The 19,971-nt window shown below is 42.1% G+C and overlaps 1 protein-coding gene across 1 annotated transcript; it reads right to left on the reverse strand.

Moving 5' to 3' along the window:
* Nucleotides 1-13,874: 13,874 nt before the first annotated feature.
* rassf8b (Ras association domain family member 8b) lies at nt 13,875-18,955 on the reverse strand. Its single transcript, XM_034526828.1, has 8 exons — nt 18,853-18,955; nt 16,862-17,212; nt 16,504-16,700; nt 15,958-16,161; nt 15,774-15,848; nt 15,375-15,497; nt 14,496-14,622; nt 13,875-13,990 (listed from the first exon to the last, which is right to left on the reverse strand). Exons 1-8 carry the CDS (start codon nt 18,953-18,955, stop codon nt 13,875-13,877), a joined length of 1,296 nt encoding a protein of 431 aa, XP_034382719.1.
* Nucleotides 18,956-19,971: the final 1,016 nt, after the last annotated feature.

Here is a 19,971-nt window from a genome sequence, read left to right on the forward strand (position 1 = left end):
TTCTCTGGGATGGAGACTCAGGAGGAGGAGAGCTGCTCCTTCGATGCCTCCTCCCTGCCTCTGGCTCGGTCTGCCACCGTCTCAGCCCCTCTCACTATCATACCTCCCTTGCATGCTGCTCCCCCTCCTCTTTTTACTCCTCCCCTTCTCCATAACCTGCTCCCTCCTTTCTCTCGTCTCTCCTCCACCACCCTGCTCCTCAAACTCAAGGCTGACAAAGGAAACCAAGTCTTGTATCATTAGTTTTTCCACAAAATCTGCTTGTTGTTTTGCTTAAATGTGAACATAAAGTTATTGTTTTAAATATTAGGTTATGAGAGTTTTCTCTATTGCATGGATCAGAAAATCCCAAATCTGTGATGACATTACAGAATGTAATATTGCATGGTGGACAACAGTTTTAACTAACAATCATTTTTATTATCTGATTAGTTTTTCGTTTAATTTTTTTGTCGATAAAAGGTCAGAAAGAAATGGAAAATACCCATTATTCCCAAGTTCAACTTGACGTATGCACATTGATTGTTTTATCTAACCAACAGACCAAAACTCTATAATACAATCAGTTTTACTCTCCAATATAATAAAGAAAAACTAGAACCAGGGAATATGAGACATTTTTTGAGATGGAATGATTATTCCAGTGCAAATGTGGACTCAAACGATGATCCACTGTTGCTCAGTTATTGCATGTGTGATGTAAAATTATATTATTCATTGATTTCCCTCATTAGAATGACACAAATCTCAGAGGGAGTGATGTAGATAAAGCCAAGCAGTTGAGATAGTGAATTATTTTTGAGATTTCACATAATTCATACGGCATGAATATTTGTAAAAGGGACTGACACTCAATATCAAAAAGATGTTGCTCATGGTTTTTCTGCATTCAGTGATCGAATCTCATCACATCTGGCGCATTAAATCATAGCTTTCCCACTGCCTAAGTGAAAACAAACAAGTGGATTTTTGAATGCTGAAAGGAGAAAGATAGGCTCTTATGGCTCAGTAAGGTGCATTGAATGAAATTATATCACTCAGCTGTCTGTTTCCATCCCTGACTGGTGAATAGAATTCATTTGTTATCTGGCTTTTTTGGGGTCATATGGCCACTCGTAGATTCCTCAGCACTGGCCAGGTCTCAGTATTTTTCTCTCTTTCTCTCCCGTCTCTTTTCCCCTCTCTCCCATAGAGAGCCCTTCACTGCCTCTGCCCCTGTTTCCATAGTGACACTTTCCCCGACTCTGGCTCAACATAATCAAGTGAGCGGGATAGGGGTGGGGGTTTGGGGTGAGACAGGGGACTGGGAGTAGTTTGAAGGAATAGCAAAGATGAGAATGATAGAAAAAAAGGGCAAACAGCGAAAGATAAAGGAGCAAATAATGCGTAAAGAAATTATCAATAAAGATGGTTTGTCAGTGGCAAGCAGTGTCTTCTGCTCGAGTCCATCCCTGCCTGATGTTGGGTTTAGATCAGGTACTTTGGGAAGCCTTGGCATATGGTAGAAATAATGATCATGCTCATCAAACAACTGGAAGGCCACTTGTGCTTTGTGACGATGCTCCCACCAGAGCAGAAATGAAATATGGGATAGAGTTGATCCATCTGAATTTTAATGAGTGCAATGAGTGGTGCTCAGCATGAGTCCAGGTGGAGATGGTGTAAACTGCCTCAAATGCTGGAATAGAATGATGTACAACCGTTGGACCCGATGTGATCCAGTTAATCCATTCTGCTACAGAGGTTTAGTCGTGCCAGCGGCTTGTCTCGAGGCTCGACCTGTGGGTCAGTCCACCACTTTGATCCACTCAGAAATATGTGAGCGTCTTTTGGGTGTATTGCCCAAAGGCTGGAGGTAAGAAGTGGACATATTACATGACGTCACCCATTGGTTGGTGCGCAACCGTTTTCAAGCTTGGAGTTCAACCTTTTCACCGTTGCCAACTTGGCTTTTTGCAACCCGAAGTGACACGAGAAGATGGACCTCCAAGTCCAACCGAACGCTAAGGAAGACATTTTAGGTGACTCAAATGTTACAATTAACTTTCATGAATTTAAAATGTGAAGCATTTTTAAACATTCAGTATGTTCAATGAATCTATATAACGAGTGAAGGTTCAATTTGCGCTCATGCTACCATCCCTATTAGGAATAATAATAATTGTGTTGTGCAAATCATTATTTTGCTGTATTGACCAAGATTGATTCCCGTCTGCTGTTCTTCTTCCGTGATCAACGAACGGCAGCAACATGCCTTGTGAACTTACTAATTCTCTATCGATCCCCGAGTGGTCGTATTGCTGCCTGTCTCCCTCCTGCAGGAAGGTCAGATGGCAGGGTCAGCCACTCGTGGACCCAGTACAGATTTAGAGTTGTGATTAAAAGGACACTTCTTCAGGGTGGACACCGGGGTCATGAGGATTGAATGTGGGACTTAATGGCTTATAGGATGATTTCTCTGACCACGAGGCTTCTCTGCTGTTGTTGTGCTCAAGAAACCACAAGATATTCACACGTCTAAGAGAAAATACATTGTGTGTTTGTTGTGCTGCCATTTTGGAGAATATCTTGGTCCCACCCAGAAAAAACAATGGGAAGTGAACTATTTTCATTTTTAGCATTTCCTTTGGGTGCACATATATACTGTATATATAAAGTTGTTTAACTCTCAACATCTACATCTCAAGGTAGAGATTTACATTTAGAGTAAAAGTGCAGTTTCATCTGCTTTTTTCTCTATAAAAGTGGAATAAAGGGCACGTGTACATCACTTTATATGCACACGGGCAACATGGAGAAATAGAGCCACTTCAAACGATCTATTTCTGAAAACCACAGTGCAATTGTTTGTGGTCAAACATACTTGAACCGAGAGCAAAGATGGCTCAATCAGATTGACTTAAGTGCAACTAAGATATCACAATTCAAAATGTGCTCCATTAAACAGTTGAGAGGACTAACGGTTTGAATATGGTTTGCGTTTGTGTGCCTCTTTAGGTTCAAATACTGCAATAAGAGACACAGATTTGATTCTAAATCCCACGTTTAGATTTATATATGAACGAGAGCTAAACATTTATTCAGTATTCTTATTAGGGCTGTCCCAGTGTAGTCACTTTTACATATCTGGAACAAGAACATTGCACATCCTGTCTCTCTAAAAGCCAAATTGGATGTTGGGCTTCCCCCTAACCACCATGTTGGCAACATCCCTATCATCCAATTTGGTGGTAGCCCTGCCTGTAAGAGCACCTGGCCGAGCACAAACTTGTCGAAAAGATTTATGTCTCTCTAACTCTAAATTCCAATCTCAGCCTGTTAGTTATCCCCGGCTTTAGTTTAGTTGGCAGAATGATTGACAGCCCGCTGATTGGGAAGCTGTGGATTTTTGTGCCCTCAAGTCAGATTCTGAAGGGATTCAACCAATTACCGCTCAAGGGCATCAAGACAAGGTGCAGAGGGTTGACGCCAGTGCAGGTTGTACTCTAACCACTCGTGGCGCTTGTGCAAGCCAGAGGGTACAAGTAAGATGCAGAGACAAGGAACTGCAGAGATTACGGAAACACAATCAGACCTGGCAGGTTATGTCTCTCGTAATTGGAAGAAAAAGACTCCTATTGCTTGTGAGTGAAACCCTGAAACAAAAGAAGAAGCAGGAGGTGGATGACAAGATGATGTCACTGGCAATGATTGTGTGTATTTAATAAAAGCAACCTCACCAGGAATATCGACTTTCCTCTGAGCAGCATTCAGACTTTCCCCTCTCCGTATAACGATGACACCACCAGCTCAAAATACGTTACGTTTTGCTGTATCTACTTTTACGGTTCATTATATTGAAGACACTTAAAATCTTAGGTCCGTAATTTCCTAATAATTTGCTAAGTTTTCTTGGTGGTAAATGGGAATTTCATTGAAAGAAAAGCTTTGTTAAAAGTACCTATTCATTCTTTATTTGTGTATTATAGAATACATATGCATGCCTTTTTGACACATTTTTGTGTACGTGTAACTGACCTGCTTTTAACATTTTCCCTATAAATAGTACCAAATATATGTAGTTTATCTGAGCAAACTTGAAACTTAATAGTATTTTTCAGAAATTACTGACCCTGAAAATAAAGCGTTGCTATTATATTACATCTGCTACTTTCCCAATTATGAAGCCTTTTTCCTTAGTGAGCTAAAAAGTGAAATGTCATCTCAAACCTAATGAATCTGCCCTCAAAGGTTACAAAAGAGCAGTATAAATGTAGTAATGTTCTGTTCATTACACATGTGCAGTAACCAATTTAATGTCAGCACCCAACGTGTGCTATCTTGACTTATTAACTGGTGACATCCGTTCATTGCATGTTCCGGTAGGCAGTGAACATTAACATTATGGTTTATGCATTTATTGTAACAGGTGTTACATTGTGAAATGCAGTACAATGCAAAATGTATCACAATTGTCAGCTGAAAATAACGGCTTATAGAATATCTTATTGGTTACATTGGAATAGCAGTCAGGTATTCTTTCTTTTGAAGAAAGAAACATTTTTATAGTCGTGTTTTTGTGATATTAGTAATGCTTTGGTTCATTGTGTGTGTGTGTGTGTGTGTGTGTGTGTGTGTGTGTGTGTGTGTGTGTGTGTGTGTGTGTGAGAGAGACACACACACACACAGAGGGAGAGCAGACACCGACTTGTAAATGATGCCTTTCATCTCTTGACTTCAGATGTGGCTGTCACCCACTTCCATTATATAGGAGGATGAAGTGGGACACACAAGACAGACTGTAAGACGGGAGTGTGAGAACAAAGGAAGCTGGAAAACATACGTGCAAACACACACACACACACACACACACACACACAAACACACTGACCTGGACTGGTTGGACTCGTATAATCACTGAGACCGAGAAATTAATTATTCTTCTTGCTTGAACTTGCGATGTGAGATTTCAGGGCAGTTAATCTTGGGGATAATGTAGGTGTGGAAAATGAATGAGCGACACTCTCAGCTCCTTCCGCAAACACCACTGTGGTGCCCTTGAGGAGGCCACTTAAACCCGAAATCGCTCCAGTGGAGCTGCTCAGTGGCCAACAGCATCAGATTGTGGCTGCACTGGCTGAATGTCTGCATGAATTTGAAGCACAAGGCTCAAAAAAAGCAGCGAGCAAAACCCCAACCAGGAGACATGTGAAGGGAAATCTGAATCCAGGCAGTACCCAGGGGAATATCAATTCACTTAAGCCAAGGCTACACATTAAAGTGTGATAAAACAGGACTTTCTTATATTACAGGTGATACAGCCAGCCGTGTTCGCCGTGGCTATCCTAGAGACCAGCGTAATTCCTTTCAGTCTCTCTAGTCGGAGTCACTTATTGTTTTCAGTGACAGCTCCAACAGCAGTGAGGGGAAATTAAATTTGCTTTTCAGTGTCTCCAAACCTGCTGTTTCCAGGTAGATTTCCTTTTTAAAGAATAATCCATGGCTGAATTTATTATTTATTATTTATTTTGGGTTACACCAGATACAACTGGAATTACCAAGAGTGATACTCAGTCATACATCAAGAGATTAGTGGTGGAGCTCCCAAAACGGCAACACATTCGCTGTTCAAGTGCCACTTTTGACATTTGCTGAGTGAATGTTATTCTGGACCTGACGTCTGACCTCAAATGTCTATGAATCACTGCCATAGACAAGCATCTGAATATTAAGCCAATGATCACATAAAACAGAGTGACCCTTCATCTGGTTTACACCGCTAACATTATGGTGATATGGATCAATAGATTTTAGTTTGGATTTAAATAACATTAAACTGTATTCATTTATGGGCTGCACGGTGGTGTAGTGGCTAGCACTGTCGCCTCACAGCAAGAGGGCCGCGGGTTCAATTCCCGGTCGGAGCGGTCCTTCTGTGTGGAGTTTGCATGTTCTCCCCGTGGCAGCGTGGGTTCTCTCCGGGCTCTCCGGGCTCTCCGGCTTCCTCCCACAGTCCAAAGACATGCTGCAGGTTAATTGATCTCTAAATTGCCCATAGGTGTGAATGTGAGAGTGAATGGTTGTATGTCCCTACATGTGCCCTCGATGGACTGGCGGCCTGTCCAGGGTGTCCCCTGCCTTCGCCCTATGTCAGCTGGGATAGGCTCCAGCGCCCCCGCGACCCTAATGAGGATAAGCGGTATTGAAAATGGATGTATTCATTTATATTTTCAGTTTATAATCTAACTAGCCTCTCATTGAATACCTCTTCTGGGACGTCAGGATTTAACTCAGGAGCTCAGGACCACTGGATATCTTTTTTTACAGACCAAAATAATGTCAATATGAAGCGTCAACATGTGGTTTTCCCGGTGTTTGTTTTACTTTGTTTTATCAAGGACCCCATTAGTTAATGCCAAAGGCAATCACTGCTCCCTCTCAGAGCGAGCTGAGCCGAAAACACAATTAGGTACACCTAAAGTACAGTAACAAGTCACATAGCATTAGGGCAGCAGTGTTAAATAAGTTTAACAGAGGACAGAGACAGAAGAGAAGTGTGGGCTGGTACTATTCTAATGAGAGCTGCATGCAGAAGGGGATAAGCAGCACTCTTCACCTTACATACCAAAACCTTGGCTGCTGAGACGGCTTCATTAAGCCCAGCAGACTATGGGGCTGTCACTCCTGAAAATGGGCAAGGCGGCCAAAGGAATGGGAAACAACAACACAGTAATAACGTTGACATTTACAATAGGCGTCGGATATCATATCCAATTTCTCCCTGCACACCCTTAATTCCTTTATAATTGCTTTTCCGTGTTGGTTCCGGGATAAGGCTGTCTCTCTTCATTTATGAAAGTGAAGAGATGGGGACAGTGGTGTGTCGGGAGGGAGAAGGGGGGGAGGGGGGTGTGTGTGTGTGTGTGTGTGTGTGTGTGTGTGTGTGTGTGTGTGAGGGGGGGTATCAGAAGCTGAAGGGGGGTGTTGGTTGCAGGCGAGTTGCAAGGCCAATACTGAGATAATTGATGCCGTTTTCTAACAAATCAAATACTTTTTAAAAGAGTTTTGATTAAACACTCTAGAAATCTGACTTCATTTGATGAAAGTAACTGAAGAATTAAATGATTATGATATAGATGATTAATCATCCCGCCGCAGCACGCTACTGAATGAATATGTTCAGAGTTTCAAACACTCCTTAAGAGTGGATCATGGTGCCAATGAGAAACAAGAAGAGAAAAATATATTTTCAAAACTGTACACAGAAGCTAAGAATGGGTTAAATGCAGTTTAAGTGTAATCAATATAAATCAGATGCGTCTCTTACCTAAATTGAACTAAAGAAATAGACATTTTGGAAAATATGCTAACTGGCTTTCTTGACTAGACTTAAATGAGAAGATCAATAACACTTGAATGTCCACCAATACAAGTGAAGCTAAAGCTAGCAGCCAGTTAGCTTAGTTTAGCGTGAAGCGTGGAGAGCAGGGGGAGATGGCTAGACTCTGTACACATGTATGTGAGAGTGGTATCCATCTTGTCATCTAACTCTCGGCAGGACAAAAGTCGCACTGCTCTTTCACCTTGGCCCAAACTTCAACAGGAATTACTCAAAGAAGACAGCAGTTTTGTTCCATGCTTTTTAAGAGATAGCAGTAAACAACATCAATCAAGCATCAGGTCCATCACACTGCCGCTTGACTGACGGCACAGCCCAGTGCACCACCACATAACTTGGCAACCCTGTAGTTACTTTTATCCAACAGAGTGTGTGTGGTGGTTAATCAAAGCCCATAATTTCCATAATTCATGTATGCCCATCTGTTTGCCACCTCCCCCCATGCCCAGTGCAGAATAAACAAATTCAGGAGAGGGGCCAAGGGGCTATTTAATGACAGCCTCAGCCCTGGCTTGTGCAAGCAAACACACACACACACACACACACACACACACACACACACACACACACACACACACACACACACACACACACACACAGTCTAATCAATCTTCTGGCACAACTATAATTCATTCTAAACACAATTGTTTAATCCATCTAAGGTGCAACATTTGCATCATAATTCACAGATTGAGGTTAACTAATTAGGCTTCATGAGTGTAAGACTATTACTCATCCTCATCACACTGTGCCTTTTAGAAGACTTTCAGATAACTCACATGAAATCTCTGATCTCAAAAAAGTCTTGTGACAACACGGCACGGTACAAATTTCCTTCTGATAAAATCAAACAATCTTTGATGTTATTGCGAGCCCAGGGACGGCTTTGTGATTGAATCAGCAGAGCTCAGGATAGAGAACGGAGTCGATAATAGCTCAGAGGGAAGTGGATTTGGTGTACGAATCGGGGATAAATTCTCACCTAACATTTTGGAAGTAGAGCAGCCAATACAGAGCTAAATCTGACTGTAGTTTGGTTTATAAGACCGTTTTAATTGGCAACATTTGGTAACACTTACATTTACAGCCCACACATTGCATTGATTATTTTGCACATATGGGTATCAATAAAATACTCACTGGGTATTTAGGAAGACAAAGGTTTAGGGTACAGGGGTACAGGGGTGTTAAGAGGGTCTTATAATGTTCATATTGTATGAAACATATGTTGTTTATGTATAATTTACATCCAAATTCCTCCACAAGCCTCCATTCAACACACCACACTGATATCGAAAAATAAGATTTCAAACTGAATGATACTGCACTGGAATAATGGCTTGGGGCCTGCATGCTGAGAACTGCTGTCACTTAGTTGGGAGTTGTATTCCCTAATGATATAGACTGCTTCATATGTCACCAAAAGTGATGCCTGCTTAAAAAAGACAAACTATCAGACCTAAAGATGGCACCTTATGGACAACAGGAGACAATGATGGTTAAAAAAAAACAAAAAACACTTTGGGGGTGAATTGAAGAGCATTTAAGGCTACGAATCTTCCAGTATCGTCTGGTGTGAGAGGGTCACAGATGTAATAAGAGCCCCTGTGACCCAGCTGTTGAGCTCCATCAAAGTATTAAAGCAGAAATACACTGGGGAGACGTTTCGCTCAAAACCTGGTCTGATAAGTCCTCTAAGTATCAAAAGTTGAAAATTAATCTGAAACTGGTTGTTGTTTGGAGAAACTTTTATTCCAGTTGATCCTGTCCGTCTGTCTCTGTGTGCGTGTGTGTGCGTGTGTGTGTGTGTGTGCATGTGTTCTTTGAACACAAAGCCCACTGGCCAGAGAGCTGAGGATGATTCTGACAGTTACTTGACTTCTGAAGTGCAGGTAAAGAGGCTGCTGAGACTCCGCTTCCTGCAATTCAGAAACATATTAAATATTAAGTTGTTTTTATCCTTCGCAGATTTAGAGAAGGTCATCCGTGCTTTTATCTCATCTCGTTTGGACAACTGCAGAAGTCACCCTCACGTCTCCGGCTCCTTCAGGTTGCTTTGCTCTGTGTTCTTTCACAAGTAAGCTACCTTTTATTATGGGGCGAGTGTCCCGAAAATGTCTTGTTATCTCCGTTGCGTGAAATGGTGACAAGTATTTAGATTTTGGGGGGATACAATACTGGAAGGCTTTCAGCCCCCCCCCCCCACACACACACACACACACACACACACACATATTGAGGCTTGTTGACTCCTCCGTGTTGAAGCGGTGTGCGTGAGGCAGTAATACTTCACATAGGCCGATAAAGAGTTTGGTTGGTGGCTTCTGTTTTACCCTCTCCTAAACCAAAGAAGCAGAAACTGGGTTGTCTTCAATGCAAATGATTAACTGGTGAGGAAGCAGATCCTCTGTTGAGAGCATGAGCCATAGTCTTTTAGCACAATATCATGCCGTCAAATTCATGTCACGGATCGCTCCACATGGTTATCGTTTAAAAACAATTTGATGTTGAAACGCTAAAAGACTGTTTGCAATGAACTCATGGAGTCAACGTGTCGGGTTTTAGGCTCAACAACAATGTTTTACAGTGGGTCTCCCTGGCAGATGACCTTGCTAATCCTTTAGATTTTCTATATGAGAAATATGAAATACAATAACAAAAAGAAAAGAAACAGTATTCATCACTGTATAGCAGTTTATTTATTTATGGCATGTTTTTATATAGATTTCATTCATTTATTTGTATACTTATCACTCTTGAATTTGATTTTCATAAACATGTGGCTGAACGATGACCCCAAGAAGAAAACGTGTTAAATTCTGAAAGCTAAAAACATCAAGCTGGTGAATGTGTGAGTTAATACAAACATCTGAACATTTTTACTGTACAATAATGTGTCTACACAATGAGTTAATGCTATGCAGTAAAGTTAGCCAAGCACAGTTCACCTAAAGGATTTGTGCTAAAGCTAACCCCAGTTTGTCTCTCGCATGAATCATGAGGTCGGCGATACAATTATATTTTGCAAATCATAGACTGTGTTGCAAATAGTGCCACGCCTCTCAGAACCAAATCATTACCTCTTTTGCATTTGACATGTTGTATAGGAGCCGGTGCTACATGGTAAATGTGTCAAACAGATGCTCAAGTCCCCATGAGACCAAATACACAATTGAACTTGTCAAATGGCTCGAGACGTAAACAGCATTCATCCATAATGACTTTCTGCCCATTCTTGTCTGGGTAATTCTGTGCCTTAAGATATCCCTGAGCCGCTGCATTCCACTTTAGCTTTCAAAACCACTTGATGGCTGTTTCCACGATGGCTCCCTCACATCATTTGTTTATGCTCGGAAAGCAATCATTAGCTAAATCTGTAAACTTACTGTCATGTTTCAATGCAACACGGATCTCTTTTACATTCACAGTTTGAATTAAGTCAAAAAGGAAAGACAGTTATGTGCAGGTTTTGTCATTTTTCTGCGAGTGGCACACCGAGCTGTCTGCTCTTTACCGAAGCTCAAATCCCCACCAGTGTAAATGTCAGCAATGCAGAGAGGGACACAACAAAGCAAAAATATAATCATTCTCAGGTGAATTGTTGCAACCTTGACAGCCAGTAATTGGGAGTCCAAATAAACCAATCACATATTATTGCATGCATGCACAGCTGCCTATTGAAGGGCAGCATTCAAATCTAACCTCTGGACCATTCGGTGTATTTCAGACAATCTTCAATCTACCTTTTTTTTTTTAAGTCCATAGACTGCTGCGATATGTAGGGATTATTTACATTTTGTTTTCTTCGGTAAAGCATGCCATTATTCAAAAGCAGTCAGTCAACTGCTGTTAGCGGGTTACAGTCTCCGTGTCACAGCTGAAGTTGTTGTCGTGACGATAATACTGCATACTGAAGGGAGGAGGTGGCGAGAAAAGAAAACTTCAGTTAATTTCTGAGAATAGTTTGGCGAGGTGCGATGGGAATTCCTCAGGTTTACCTTTGTACCGCAGAGCAAACAACGAGGATCCTTCTCACCGGAGGAATGAATTCACTTTGTTATCGCTCGCAGCACAAACACGAGGTTCTTCCTGGGGGCTCAAGTGAGGGTCAATAAGATATTGAGCTGGTGAAACGATTTCAAAGCTTGTGGTGTGTATCACGCTTTGTAAAACCTGTGAAAAGCGGAAGAAATTAAAAGTTGGTAAAAGAATATTTGTAGATTTTGAAGAAGACGGCCATGTGTACAAATAACCTGTCCGTGGTTAAAGAAGTAATTCACTTTAAAAAGTAGAATCACCTCAGAAGTGCTAAAGTATTAGCATCAGGATATACTTTATCTGTGGAAAAATACTCCTTATATTGTATAAATTTACAAACAAACAACACTTTAATGTTGCATCTGGTTAAGGTGTAGCTCATTTAAAAACCTGTACATAGTGTTGGGTAGCTTAATCTATAATACCTCATAATGTATAGCTTGATGATATATTGTACATAAGGAATGTACTTAGTTACTTTGCACAATGTACATCAAAGATGAGGCGTGTACTCAGTACTCTAAATTCCCACACTGTTTCTGACACTAAAGTTACATATGCACACCCACATCTAAGTTACAAATACACATTTTAGTTATGTTCTTACAGTCCAAAGCAGGACCAAAAAGCATTTGTGTGCATGAACTATTGCTATAATTTGTGAAAAGATATTATAGAGATTCTCACATCTGCAAATCTACTGAGACAAAACTTCCAGACTTTTTTCACAGGTTTGACATACAACCACAGATATTGAAATTGTTCAAAAGTGTATGGACCCTTATTAGAGCCCATACTTGCCCACACAGTTTGTCTCAATTTCATCCAACAAATCCTCTGAGAAATCACCTTTTATTCTGTGTTGAGAAATCATCAAATTAGAAATGGGCAAAAGCAGTATCAACAAGGCAAGAAGTAAAAAAGTGTTCTTGTTAACCTTTTGTGTGTCAAGGTGCAACAAGACAGAGCTCAACCACCTGGCACAGCAAACCATGAAAAAGCGGGACTACTATGTGACTCGAGTTGGTATATTTCACGGGTATAAGTTGCATTCACATAAAAAAGTACATTCATCTAACTATTAGTTTTTCACACTGGCTTTGGTTCATAAGAGACATCTTTAGTTCATTATAAAAATCAGATAGAACAAAAGATCGCAATATGTGGGTGTAATACTGTTTTGTTTGTGTGGTTTTTTTTTTAACACAGTGAAATGTCAAACTATCCAAGTGGCACTTCAGATTATAAACTATGAGGCTAAAGTGCTGAAGCTTTGAATCAAAAACAATATGCAGTCATGTTTGACTCATGACAATGAATAGAAACAGATATCAGACCTCAGGCAACTTTCACACAGTTAACTTTCACACCTCTGAATAATATATGCTTTGTCGCCACCTGGTGGTCAAACTAGGTATTAAGTAATTGTTAGCAAACTTTCCAAGCTGGATTCACACTGCAGGCACAGAGGCCTCTCTCATCACTCATCCTCAGAGCTTCTTTCATGTTTCAGAGCTTTTGGAGAACGCGCTCAAGTGAAACAAAGAAGAGATTAATGGCTCTGCACCAAATATGACATACAACTAAACCTGGAGCCAAACTATTTCACCAAAAATGTCCAATAGTTGAAGATGTTCCTCCATTATTTTCTCCTCTATCAGTTATTTTATCTGACGGGCAAACATGTATGCATTTTTGTCAAAACACAGGAAATATGAAGCAAATCCCTTTCCTGTTTAAAACCAATATAAAAATTAAAAAATAAAAATGACGTATGTGAAAGAAAAAGATTGAGCCACTGTAGAGTTACACCGACATCAGTTACGATGACTGGGTGTCACCTGAATTAGTGCTAAGTATTTTATCAAATTCATATGGCGCATAGTTTAGTAGCTACTTGAGTTCTCTTTTGACATTATTGACGTCTGGTTTTTAAACACCAGAGTAAGGCAATCAGATATGGCTATGGTAATCGTACAGGTGTCGTGTTTGTGCATGCTCGTGCATGGATTATGTTTATATATGCCCAAGCTTTGCATCCTAATATTTATGATTTACAACAAAACAAATGAAGTTCATCTGTTAGGCTGGAGCCTCCTCAGGCAACAAAAATACATCTGCTGGCTTGTAGTCGTTTTTTTTATTCTGAGAAAATGGATCTTTAGAGTTGAATCTTCACTCACCTACTGGAGTATAGACGGCTTCAATGTTAGTATGAAAATGGATTTTGACATCAGTTGGATTCTCAGTCCTAGTAAGTTGGAAGAGGAGGCAGAGCAAGAAAGATGCAAAACAGATGTGGTATTTTGTGTGATACCCGACTCATCCTCCATACTTTGTCTCGGTTCCTTGCTCAAGAGCATTTCATCAGTTTGGGGAGTCATTCAGTCCGAGGAACAGCCCTGATAACATCAGGCCGACCCTGCTGCTCAAATAATGTTTCCCGCACAGTGTGGGGTCAGACGTAGATGCCTTCAGGGTTGAGGCTGGAGTTCACAACGCTTTGAAGGGTACGTAGGTCGTTGGGTAAAGGCCGAGAGGAGCAAAGTCGTTTCAGAGAACCAGAGTCCACTTCTGTAGCGAGCAACAAAACACAAATAGGACACACATTGATTTAACAATCTGACACGACATTCTTGTAATCTTAGACCATGACGCTCTCCTGGCTCCTGAGCTTCTTGTACATAATTCCCGTCCCTTTGTGCAAATGTTTTCTATTAATACATTTAATAAAACAAAACATTTTTCTTTTGAGAATGAAAACAGGGATTTCCCTTGTGACGAACTGTGAGACTGTCTTCAGCATTTAGGGCTGCCAGTGATTTAGTCCATGTAACAGGGTTACAGACTTACGCTGTTATTTCACAACAGTCTTGCAGCTCACGTGTCGTTCTCAGGATGACCACAAGGTGGCACTGTGTACATACACATGCGAGGACAATGCGTGTAGAGCCTTTCAGTCAAAATTAGGTTCGCTATGAAATTGAACTTTATGAACAAGGCGACGGTAACGTGGCACGGCTCTGAGTCTTTGCTGGTGTGTACATGTTTGTCGATGTATTTGTGTATTTGTACGTGCCATTGTCGTTCTCTCCTGCAGGTTGAGCAGGCAGCACGGTGACCTTGGTACCAGTCTGCTGAATGAACTGCTGCAGGTTGACTTGTCGTAGCTCTTTGGTCAGCTGCTCCAGCTCCTGCTCCTTCTCCTGTGAAGAAGAAAAAAAACACCACGAGAACTAAATTAAGTCAATGCTTAAGGCTAATAAATAATACACTCAAGGTGCATTCAAATGAGTACTTCTTTTAAAACACTTAAGAAATGACCAGAGAAATTGGTCTGATGATACTGATGACATGCAGGAATTCAGCCACTCTACCTAATTTATTATATACCTTCTGCATCCATAAGCCACATTTCTAAATTTGCTTTTTAACTGAGCTGGATTTAATATGTAGAAATCAATAAGGGATCCTAATGTGCTCAGGATCTCTCCAGGAGTCATAACCCAGTTGAGGCAGCTAAAGAGAGGAGTTACGTAACTGCAGGCGAGGGATTGTGCACTTATTCAAGCCCCTCTCTAATCAGACGAAGAATGCTGTACTACCCTTCTTCCCTTTCCATTACCTCATGCTTCCTACACCCTACTGGACCTCGCCTACACATAAAGCATATCGCTTCATACAAAGATGCAAGCAGCCAACGATCCAATGCACATCCCTGCAAGGCAGAGATTAAACTCTGCTTCACTGCCCACAACTTAAATGAGCTTACATTTCTATGGTTCCACCTGTGTGCAGGATTGTCACACACTGCAGCATTAAAAACCCTTTTTTCTCAAATACAACTTCAGCATCCTCTCCCCACTGAGCTGCCAAAAGTGCTTTGAATTCCTGACAATTTTCAGGCTTTGGTGTCCAAAATAAATAAAAAATAACAATAAGCAGAATCTGAGCTGACCTGCAATCTCTTGCTCGACTGGCCAAGTGAGCGCTCCAACGCCCTGCAGCTGCTCTCCAGCCGAGCCGTGTGTTGGCTCTGCGTTTCAAGCTCTGCCCTCACTTCCTCCAGCTGGCCTTGCACCTGAAATCCAGAGTGGCAAGTGAGGAGAGAAAGCTGAAGCTCATCATAACCTTTCTAAAAAGGAGAGATTGGCAAACGTAACCGATCCTCATCGTGGAGATCTTTCAGGCTTTCATGTGTTTCAGTTCCTTTGTTGTGAAAGCCAATGCGGCGTTCATTCGTACTCATCTATGTGAAGTGGAGAGGGTCCTCAGCTGTAGAGACCTGAATGAGATCTCATAGAGGGGTTTGATGAACTTCAGTTTGAATTCTGTTTGGAAATAGACTAGATCGTACCTCCTCCTCATTGATCATCTGGTTGAGCACAGCCTCCTGTTGCAGCTGCTCCTGCTCCAGGCCTCCCTCCATGCTCTACAGAACATGACAGGTAATTAATCATATGGAATAACTGGCATGAAAATAGTCTTCACAAGAAAAAGTCATTCCACTGTTCATGCCGCTTATCAACCCAGCAGCTCACCTGTATGTGTGCCGAGTACTCTGAGAGCTTGGCCTCACAATCGCATACGCGGCCCTGCAGCTCGACTAGCTGTTGCCGGAGCTGCCGCTCGCTCTCGTGCTCAATCTGCAGCTCGTTCTGCCAGAATTCCTCCTCCACCATCTCTGCATTGTTCCTCCTCACCTGCTGCTCTAAAAGCAGCAGCTCCTCCTCCACGTTTCCTCCCTGGCAAGAGAAAAATGGTTCCATGTGAAAACTCTCGAGCCCCAAAAATAATATAAAAACCTCTATCAAATGATGATGAAGGCATTTAAGGGGACGCTCGCACATAGGGACTCAAAAGATCGGACAGTGATAGAATGCTATTGATTGTGAATGGAACCTGCCGTCGCGGCCCGGAAAAGTCCGAAAACTGCCGGAGCAGAGCATGAGAGACCAGAGACTGTCTCCTGCTTTGTGTGAATTTAATACATGCGTAAGGTTTTAGAGTGCAGGTGTTATGGATATGCACACATCATCTTTTCCTGTAACAGCACTGGCAGCTGTGGTTTTACTCACCTCATCAACCTCGCCGGCGGCCTCCTCCCAGTCTTGCAGCTCGGCCTCGCAGCCCAGCAGACGGCTCTCCAGGGCCTGGAGTTTGTCTCTCTGCAGCTGCACCAGCCGGCTCAGCTCTCTGGCTGGACTCCCAGGTACTGATGCTACTCCAATACCGCCAACCCTGCACAGGTTCAGACTCACACCCCGCTGCTGGGGCGGTTTGGCTGGATGGATGGATGAAAGGATGGTTATTTGATTGTGGAAGGGAGGGAATGAAAGAGAAGGACAGTAAAAGCAGGACTTTTGACTGTGTGTGCACAACTAAGAACAACTATTACCGACAGTAAGCTTTAACATACTAAAAAATAAATAAAAAACACACTACCTTCAGCATCTCGGCTTTTTCCAAAAATGTCCCGCAGACCCTTGGCCCCCCCAGTGAAGGTCAGAGACTTGCGTTTGGGTTCCCGTCGTCTGAGCGAGCGGTCTGACCCTGACGGGTGGAGCTTGGCTAGAGGTGGCAGGCTCTGCCGGTAGAAGCCTCGCTCTGGGACGCGAGCCTGCCCGTCAGAGGTGGGCCGCTCGCTAACAGACGGGCCGGTTCGCTGGAGGATGAGCTGGACGTCGCTGGCATACTGACCCCACTTGTTGAGAGACACCACAGGGTTCTCATGCGGTGCCAGGTGACGTTCTGTCTCACGCCATTTCTCGATCAACGTGTACCTGCCAGTGCGTCCTGGGGACAAAACGAGAACAAGTATGGCATTTGATGCTTAATTACGGACATTTAATGACAACTTAAAACCTCTATTTTCAATCAGCTTCTTACTATGAACGCAGGGGTTCTACAGAAACAGAGATTGTATTTTATAAAAGATTGTTTGCTGTTTTTAAGTTGGTGGGGCTCAGTTGCAGGTTACATGCTTCCATCCCCCGATCACAATTTAGCAATATTTAATCAATGTTTTATTATTTTTACTTTTGAACAGAGATGATGCTTTTAGCTAAATCAGCTCAAACTTGTTCTATTAAACTCTTTGTATAGCTGGTATAGCTTTCTACTTTTGGGGTCCCTTTGGCGCACCTCAAAGACCTATTCTTGGCCCCCTCGGACTCATGAATCACAAACACAATTCACGTTCATTATTATGCCGACGGCACCCAGATTTCTGGCCCGCAAAGTAACTTTCATTCATTCTAATGGCTCGGTTCTTCTTTGTGTAGGTCGGCATGGTTCAAACTCCCGTTGGTAAGAAGTTACCGTAAGCACGCTTTAAACTTTAAGTTAAAAGGTGCATTGCAATAAAGAGGAAATAAAGAGCCGATTCAACTCTTTCACAACTCTCCCACCCTTCCGCCCAGCATTGGCAATTTCAAAGAACTTCCCAAGCATGTTTAGTAAAAGAACTTAACAGTGGGAACACTCAATTCCACAAACAGTGATTGTGTTGGGAAAAGGGCTTCGTTCACGGCTCTGTGTGTGTGTACGCCTGCATTCTTGTCTGTGCACATATAGATAAGAGTAAAACACCGCCCATCGTACTCTCACCCTCATCTCACACAGTAAGGGTCCTTGTAAAAGAGGTGCATTCATCACTACAGCCATTCACATCAAATTGCCCTGGCCTGGACAAAAGGCACAGAGAACACAAAGGACAGTGAACGCCATAACTTCTGCTACACTGGCACCATGAAAGACAGGTTTTAGCTCTGAGAAAAATCTTTGTTTGGGGGGTTAGTGAGAAATCTGTCCATTTTAAAAACAGTACGCATCTTTCAATTTGATGAAATCCTATTAGTATGGTTTTGACTGAAAGCACAATCCAATCTATGCAATTAGTAATGTTGAGACAGAGTCAACTTATTTCTCTGCAATTGTAAATAGTCTGTAAATAGACCAAAGTCTGCAGCATGACTCATCTCGTTTTGTGCAACCCATTTATGGGGAAAATCTCTTTTTGCCCTCTAGTCTTTTTTCATTTTACTGCAATTTATCATCTCCAGTATAACTGACAAACTGCCCGGCCAATATCGGACACAACCCACAGAGCAAATACAAATTCCCATCAGTATTTCTGTGGGACTAAATATAATTTACACCACCATAGTTTAAGTGTAATGAGGCAGATGGAGAAGAGTTCATCTCACAGGGTTAAATCCACTCTTTTTGTTGGTGGTCTTTGTCAAGTTATTAGTTTTTTGTGTGGGTGTATTGATATTGGGACGCAAGTTCCCCAGCATATAGCCAATACTAATAATAATTCACACCTACATCTCATATTCTTGTGCTATTAGATCTTTTTCGAGCATCGATCCCCTGTGAACACAAGGTGAGCACACTGTTTCTCATATTGTAGTCAGTCTTTATGAGCTTACCAATGGCTTGTGCCAAAGCAATGACCACTTCCTGGCATGTGGTGAACTCTGTGACGCCGCACACGATGCGCTGCACTCCGTCCACCCAAACTTTCAGCTCCATGGCCTTCATCCAGAGGCCCTCATTCCTCCACACCACAAGGGGGTGCTAATAACGTTCAACTGTCCATCCTTAAAAAAGGGAAAAAAAGAAAACATGATGATTGAGCACAATGACCTTTGTTGTTCTTGTAAACACCTGTAAAAGCTACACACAAATACTTTTATGTTAACAATGAATTAACATCAGCTTGTTTGAGTTGTACGGCTACTTTACTGTTTGGGTTCACTCTCACGGCTCTCTTTCAGTTACAACGCTCTAGACCCACAACACGTTACCTGCAACAAACTGTTGAACATTTAACATTGTCTGCTGGATGTGTCAACAGGCAACGGTTTGCTACCATATTAGCTACAAGCTGATAATATGGCAACGGTGCGTTTACAGCTTGTTGCGTTGCCCCAAAAACAACAACTTTACTCAGGTTAAACAATTAATTTTGTATTGAAAAACATTAATTTAGCCAATTCTGCTTCAACACAACATGCTTAGCCTTTTTTCAACCGTTGTCATTTCCTACACTTCCCAGAATGACTTTACAACCACTAGACAACAGACTTACTGCAATACAGATGGAAAGAGCTAAAGTCTTTCTAAAAATATCCACCCGGCCTCCTGTAAACGAACCACTTACGACGCTCGCTCTTCCGAAGTAGTTTCCTGTAATGCTGCTGATGAATTGCTGCAAGAACACACTTGTGGTGCAGTGATCGTGACCGTCTACAGGCCTCCTTCAATATATTTTTCATCTGCTGGTGTCGGTGCAGCAAAGCTCAGAGCAGTTGCATGCACGCAGAATGAGAGCCATTTCAAAGTGCTGACACAAGCACCTCAGTAGCGAGGCAGTCATTACAAACCTGGCAAGGCCACGACAACGGGGCCAGTGCAACAGAGCAGTGAAGGAGCTGGGGCCTAACGCTCAAACTATTGCAACCCTACTGGGCAGCAGTCCTCTTTTTTTCCTCAATGGGCCATCAGTTCAGCTCTGATCCTTGACTTTCATATCGCTTGAGGCCTCC

This window comes from Cyclopterus lumpus, chromosome 23 (genome assembly GCF_009769545.1).
Source record: "Cyclopterus lumpus isolate fCycLum1 chromosome 23, fCycLum1.pri, whole genome shotgun sequence".
Lineage (NCBI taxonomy): Eukaryota > Metazoa > Chordata > Actinopteri > Perciformes > Cyclopteridae > Cyclopterus > Cyclopterus lumpus.

Bases quoted from the DNA above. Each gene is read 5' to 3' on its own strand.
- rassf8b (XM_034526828.1), bottom strand. From the start codon at position 18,955: ATGGAGCTGAAAGTTTGGGTGGACGGAGTGCAGCGCATCGTGTGCGGC. The intron at 17,213-18,852 runs GTAAGCTCATAA...TTTTGTCCCCAG, and splicing joins TGCTTTGGCACAAGCCATTG to GACGCACTGGCAGGTACACG. The intron at 14,623-15,374 runs GTCAGCTCAGAT...TCTTCTTCACAG, and splicing joins AGTCGAGCAAGAGATTGCAG to GAGAAGGAGCAGGAGCTGGA.